General features: G+C 47.2%; 1 protein-coding gene across 1 annotated transcript; it reads right to left on the bottom strand.

Annotated features, from left to right (window-relative positions):
- Positions 1-6,397: 6,397 nt before the first annotated feature.
- LOC103722906 (MAPK kinase substrate protein At1g80180) lies at positions 6,398-6,852 on the bottom strand. The gene has a single exon (XM_008813634.4). The coding sequence runs from the start codon at positions 6,814-6,816 to the stop codon at positions 6,502-6,504; it is 315 nt and encodes a 104-aa protein (XP_008811856.1). The 5' UTR covers positions 6,817-6,852; the 3' UTR covers positions 6,398-6,501.
- Positions 6,853-7,258: the final 406 nt, after the last annotated feature.

The following is a 7,258-nucleotide window of genomic DNA, read 5'->3' as shown; positions in this document are numbered from 1 at the left end:
TGCATCACACTCCACTTCAAAAGCCTTATTGAAGTCGGGCAGGCACATAACTGGCGCTCCATCATCATCTTCTTGACATCAGGAAATGCTTTAGCAACAACACTAGTCCAATAGAAATCGCCCTTTTTGAGGCAATCAGTAATAGGGGACATAGTGTGCTCAACCTCTAAATGAAGCGACGGTAGAAAGTGGCCAGCCCATGAAAAACTGCGAACCTCACTGAGGGTTTTGGGCTCGGGCCATTTGACTATTGCAGTGACCTTATCAGGGTCAGCAGACAAGGCCCTCCGATGAGATAATGTAACCCAAAAAGTTGACATGAGAGTGAAAAATGAACACTTCTTAAGGTTAGCATACAATTTTGTATCTCGTAGGACGGTGCATACTTGTCGCAAAATGAACAAAGTGGTGCTCCCTTGATTGGCTGTAGATGAGGATGTCATCAAAGTACACGACTAAAAATTTGCCCATTGAAAGTCCGCAGTACTTATGTCATCACCCGCATAAAAGTACTAGGAGCATTCAAGAGGCCAAAAGGCACGACTAACCATTCATACAGTCATCTTTTGTTTTAAAAGCCGTTTTCCATTCATCACCTGGGCAGATTCGAATTTAATGGGTAGCCACTTTTTAAATCAACTTTGGAGAAGATTGTGGCGCATGCCATCATATCCAACATATCATTGAGGCGAGGGATGGAAAATGGTATTTAACCATGATTCGGTTGATGGCCCGACTGTCGACACATATCTTTCATGTGCCATCTTTCTTGGGAGTGAGAAGGGCAAGTATAGCACAAGGACTTAAGTTTTCACGAATAAACCCTTTTTGTATTAACTCGTTAATTTGCCTTTGTAGTTCAGCATGCTCAGAAGGATTCATTCGATAGTGGGGTAGATTAGGCAGAGTAGCTCTCGGAACCAAATCAATGGTGTGGTTGTATGTCACACAAGGGTGGTAGATGATCCGGGAGGTCCTCAGGAAAAACTTCAAGAACTTCTTAAGGATAGAATGGCCTTTAGATAGTAACTCGCTCAGCGTACTCGGATGGTTTTCTAGGGCAAGTACAACGAACACCGTGGAATCGCTCAAGACTTCCCTTTCAAATTCGGATGGGCTTAGGATATGGAGTACCTTGCTCATGGCTCATTTTCTTCTTACCTTTGTCAAGCGTCTTAGGCCTCAAGGGATTAAGTTTAATCCTCGTGCCCTCGAATATAAAAGAATAAGAATTAGAACGACCATAGATGGTGACATCAAGGTCGAATAGCCAAGATCCATCCAATATTAGGTGACCTACATCTATCGGAATTACGTCACACCATATAGTATCTGTATAAGAAAGAATTTGAATTGGTACGAGACACCTTTCTTTGATTTAGATAGAAGACGTATCAATCTAGGAGACCTTATAAGGTTGGGTCAGAGGAATGGGAGTCAAGCTTAAACGGAAAATAATGTTTAAAGATATTGCGTTAATACAACTTTCGCTATCAATGATAATCTTATAGTCCTCGTCTGCGCACTTGATATAAGTGTGGAAGATCGAAGTGCGTCTCCAGTCATCAGGTACTGTAGGTTGGGCGAGAGCACACCTTACTATATTCATAGCGGATTGAGTAGAGTCAGTCACAACTAGTGGAGTCGTGGTGCGAATACATCCTAAATTGTCGGGTCGTTCTTTCTGGTCATCATTGACGTCGGGGATGTCGTCCAAATTTGGTTCATAGATTTGTTCTTCCACTTCACCGGAGTTACCCTCTTGGTCTTGTGCCTCAATGACAAGAGATGTATTCGCACATTGTGATGCGACATGTCCAAAACCCTGGCACTTAAAATATTGAATTCGAGAACTCGACTTGGGGGCTTCACCAAGAATGCCCTTGCCCTTAGTGTCCCAGCTAGGGGTAGGGATAGAGGAAACAGGTCTAGTAGGCATGGATCCCAGCGAAAGTCGGGATCCAGAAGGGAGAGCACTGGCAGGTGGCCCTCGAGGGTCAAAACGTCGAGCAAATATAGACCTGGTTACCTGCTTATAATTCTGGCCGAATGTGTAGGCCTGATCGAGGGTGGATATTTCTCGAAGGACGAGTTCCTTCCTTCCTGAGCTCATCATTAAGACCTCATCGAAACCAGCTCAGGACCATACGTTCACTTTCTGCCACATTACATCGGTCCAAGTACTGTGACCGATTACCTTGTCACAAAGTATTTCATCGATCGAGAAGATCATCTTGGTAGCTAAGGGTAGATATTTTTCTTTCAGTTTCTCTTTCATCTCTACCCAATCGGTTATTGCAGGCTGATGTCTTTTAGCTAGCAATTGTTCGGTGCTTTGCTAGAAAAGTTTTGCTCGACCAATGAGCTTCATCCTAGCAAATCGGACCTTCTTGTCTTTAGATAAATTATACCACTCAAAGAAGTGGTCCATTTCGTGCAACCAATCTAAAAAGATCTTTGGGTCAAGGCGACCATCAAAGGTGGGGGCCTCAACTCGAATGCCTTTCATCACATCGTCATCACGGTCAATGAGGGTGTCTAGGATCCACGATATAGCGACCTCGGTCAACATTAGGAAAAGTGCATGATCCTCTAGGGCAAGGGTAGGCATGGTGACGGCCGGATAAAGGTATATTGTCAAAATTGACCTGCCGAACAGAGCCGTGGGGTTCTAGGGTTTCATTAAAGTCTAGACTTGGGAAGTGGGTGACACTATCATCTTTAGCTTCAATGAGTCTCTGTAGGGAGGACTCAACCGACTCGAAGTGGGCATCGGTTTGGGTAGACTTAGTGGTTAAATCTTCAACTGTTTTCAGAAGGGCTTCGATGCGGGCATCCATGGTAGACTGGGTGTCGGAATGTGGGATGACACGACCACTACGAAGGTGCATATGATGACTGAATGCAAATACTTGCTAGCCTAACAAAGGAGGACAATAATGATGTAAGGCTGTCCTAACGCAAGCAAGGATGATAAAAATGCAATGTGTATGCTCAATATAATACAAGACTACGCCCTAGTAGATAAGTATGTTAAACTGGAAACCGGTAGGTGATGCAAGCCAACAAGCAGCTGCAGTCAAGTAGTATAGATATCCAGTGGGCTGTCGGATGTCACGGACCTGGTAGGTCTCCCAACAAAGGTTTAGCTCTACAATTAATAATAAAGAGGGCTACAAGGAGGGTTCTAGTGTGTCTTGTGTGGTGGGTGAAAATGTGTGTTTCGAATATTCGGGGTGTAGCACCAAGCACAAATCAACTAGTAGATGCCAAATTAAAGTAAGCAAACTAAATTTTTAGGAGAGAACAAACCTGATCCGGCAGAGGGCGACGACCCAAGTGCAGCAAGTCGGCTCCCTAATTGGCGCAAATTTGGTTGGACCGCAAGAGAGAGGAAGAGGAAGGGGGTTGCGTAGGCGTGTAGGATCTGCCTGCTGGGTCGTGGTCCAAAGAGAGGAGGAAGGAAGGCAGGCCGAAGTGGGCTTTGCAGTGGAGTTGCAGGCCAGCAGGCTTGGGCCCATGAGGAGGAAATTGGGTTGGGCCCGGTGCCTAGGATCTGAGAGTCGGGCGAGGGTGGGGTTGCGGGCTCAGCCTGATGAGATAAGCGGCCCGTGATAGAAAATGAAGGGGATGGTGGTGTGAAGGAGTTGGGGTTTTGTGAGAGGGGACCGGGGTGTGAGAGGTGATGGGTGCAGACGGTGGGCGACAGTGGGGGAAAAGAGAGGAGGAGGGGGGGAGGGGTGAAGGCGACAGTGGGGAGGGCAACGGTGGGGAAGGAGGTGGGGTGGGGAGGCGGCCCATGAGAGAGAATGAAGGGGGGGGGGGGGGGGTGAAAGGGAAAGCAGCGGCGGTCGTAGGGAGATGGAGCGGAGGCAACAGAATAGGGTAGGGGACGGTGGTGGCGATAGCGGTTGCGACCTGCCTTCACGCTTGATGCCGATGAAGATGGGACTCAGCGAGTTTGGCGGCGGGGCGACGGCGCAGAAGAGGCAATGGGCGGATGAAGCACGGTGCAAGGCGCGACAGCGATGCGGCAGCGGAAGGCGGCAACATCGATGTGGTGCAGGCGAAGGTGGGGCGGCACGGTGGAGGCGGCGGCGGTGCTAGGGCGATCGGAGATAAAAGGTAAGTTTTTTTTCCTTTTGAGCTGGCACGTGCGGCACGTGCAAGCGAGCATGTGAGGCTCACGTGCGACGGAACACGTGCAAGGCACTTGCTGTCTCTTTTCTTTCTCTTTTTCTTTTATTTTTTTCTTTTTTTTCTCTTTTTTTTCCTTCTCCGGAACGGATCCGGGTTACCCCAAACAAAAAAAAGTTAACAGGTTTGGACCTTACCCGTTAGCTGACTTCAAACCTCCCGACGGTTTCGGGAGGTCATGCCGAGATTTGCGTCGGCGGTTGCAGGCGGATCTCCATGGACTGCGGGAGCGGCCGGTGACTGGTCACCGGCTCCGGTCAGTGGTGGGGACTTGTCTTCCCTACGATTGCTACAGAAAATCTAAGGCCGCAGGTTCCTCTTCTTGCTTTCGGTGGGACCGAGGGACAGAGACGATAGAAGAGAGATGAGACTCCCTCTCTTATTGGCAATGCGAGTTGCGCATGGCCCTTCAACGCGCTCCGGTGTTTGCAGTGCAATGGGTACAACGAAGACCTCGTGCGGTAGCTAGAGATGTGGAAGCGGAAGCTACTCTACCATACACCAGAGCCTGTTGCTTTGGCACAGAGGCAAAGCATGGGCTCTGATACCAAAGTTGATGCAGGACGACAGAGAAAAGGAAGGAGAAATGAGAAGAAGGAAAGGGAGGGAAGGAAGAAAGAAAAAAAGAGGCCGTTTGATGCAGGTCGGCTACGGAAACGGGAGGAAAGGAAGCAGAAATAGAGAAGAAGGGAAGGAAGGGGAAGGAAGAAGAGAACAAAGGAGACTATTCATTTTATCAATCATTCATTCATTAATCCTAATCAAATGGATGGACCTCTATATATAGGGTTACAAAATAACAAAAAACTCCTAGAAATAGAATAATTCTATAAAATCCTAAAATAACAATATGTAAATAAACTCAACCAACATAAAATAAAATAATATAAAATCAAATCAGTTCAGCCACAACGAAAGTGGCTGGACCATCCTCCTGCGACGGCCGTAGCCCCACATAACAGGCGGTCCGGTACTGGTGTCCGCACTATAACAACTTAAGACCTCACCCAAAAAAAAAGATGGTCAGAATGTATTATTTGAGTTTTTTGATCCTATAAAAGTATCCAAAATCTATCCAGCAAATAACCGATATGAGACTAAACACACGCCGTCAGGCTAAGAAAGCATCACGATTCGTCTATGGCAGTATCTCTTAGTCCACATAGGTTATAAATCGAGTTTGGTCGGATATTATTTGTAACAACCGGAGATCTTTCTCAAAAAGACTAGCTGGATGGATTTATTTCAATTTTTTGATCACCGGCACCATGGACCTTTAATAGGTGGGACTGAGTGGACAGATGGATGAGTATTGCTAGAGCCATCTTTTTCTGGAAAATATTTCTCGCCATCATTCGTTCAAGAGCTCGTACTTAAGGATCATAGGAGTAGAGATCACGCAGAGATTTTACCAAAAACAAGGAGCGGATGCGCAAAAAAAACCGACGAGGGCCGGTGAAATTGTAACCTCTCCAATTTGTACTTCAGTTTGTGCGATTCGGGCAAATTTGTCCCTCTCCATTCAGTTCCGATCAGTCGACCGATTACACCGAAATCGCGTACTTTAGTGTGCGGCAGAAAACCAATTGGGCATGCGAGGAGATAAGAACGAGAGACGGCATTGCATCATCACGGTGATATAGACTTGGCAAATTTACAATGCGTCACCGCTCTATAAATTATGTTTGGAAAAGAATAAATTATGTTTGGAAAAGAATTTTCTAGATGATGACGTGAGCCAGAAAAGAGTGGGGATGGGATCTGATTTTGGCATTATTAGATGCAGCGGGGAATAAAAAAAGATCAGACTAGGATTGGCAACGGCCAAGATGTTGAGGGGGAGACTGAGAGAGCGAGAGCAAGCTCCATGCGTTTCGTTTATTTATCAAAAATAAAATTTAAAAAAAAAAAACGGAGGCCAGATCGTTGCATCAATCGAGTCAGCCAACATGCCGTCCAGTCTAAGAATCAGATATTAGGCCGAAGAGACCTCACAGCACGGCTGGTTATCCCATGAGGGAGCCAGGGAGGGGGAGAGGAGAGAGAGGGAGGGGAAGAGAAAAGGAGGAAGAAGAAGAAATGAACAACTCACCCGGAAAAGAAAGTAACAACTGCATCCGAACCTTTAAACAAAACCTCCTCTTCAAATTCAAATTCAAAGATTGAACTAACAGGCTTGGCCCTCTCTATCCCAGCAGAATTCAGTAGTCTCAAACAAAGTTCTCCATCCATTTATCTCACAGCATATACAACAAATTTATGAAGAGGGGAGGGAAATAAAAATAAAAAGAAGAAGAGAGGAGATCAGCGCCGGTGGCGGCGGTTGGGCTTGGAGGTGTGGGCCGGGCCGGCGGGCTTATTGCCGAAGATTCCGCAGAAGCCGCAGACGGAGAGGCGGGGGGAAGGCGGGTCGAGGGCGGGCGAGACGCGGCCCGCCCGGTACCCGGCGCCGTTGGATCGGCTGCGCTCCATCCGGGCGCCGCCCCCCTCCTCGCCCTTGTTGTTCGTCTCCTGTTGATGGTTCGTCTCCCCGGGCAAGAAGCGATCCTCCCACACCAGCCCAGACGAACCCGACCGTCGAAACGTCTCCTTGGATCTCTGTAGCCCTGCTTCTGCCATCTCCCTCCCTCCCTCCCTCTCTTTCCCTATCCAGTCCCTGTTATTATGAGGGCTCCCTAGATTAATAGTAATGACGGCGAATTAGTCTTTCCACCCGCGGATTGTTTGTTTTGTTCCGCAATATATAAGACGAAGATAAGGGAAGAGGAGGTGGGAGGGGGAGAGGATGGTCAAACTTCTTCATTATGAGTAAAGCGAAGCATTCGACGACCAACGCGTTTCACACCGCTACTTTTTTGGCCCCCTCTTTTGTATTTTACGTATCTTTTTATTTTTTTTATCTGCTGATCAATGTGGACTATTTCTTTCTCAAAGCCATCACCAGTCCCAGCCCACCCAACTGCATTTTTATTTGGTGCCCGTCTGGTACCGCAACTAAACAAAACTGAAAAAAGAAACAAACTCAGTCACGCAGGATTAGCCTTTCACTGCTGCTCGGTGA

The sequence above is a fragment of the Phoenix dactylifera genome, unplaced genomic scaffold (genome assembly GCF_009389715.1).
Source record: "Phoenix dactylifera cultivar Barhee BC4 unplaced genomic scaffold, palm_55x_up_171113_PBpolish2nd_filt_p 000717F, whole genome shotgun sequence".
Classification (NCBI taxonomy): Eukaryota; Viridiplantae; Streptophyta; class Magnoliopsida; order Arecales; family Arecaceae; genus Phoenix; species Phoenix dactylifera.
This window is presented reverse-complemented; position numbering and strand designations above follow the sequence as displayed.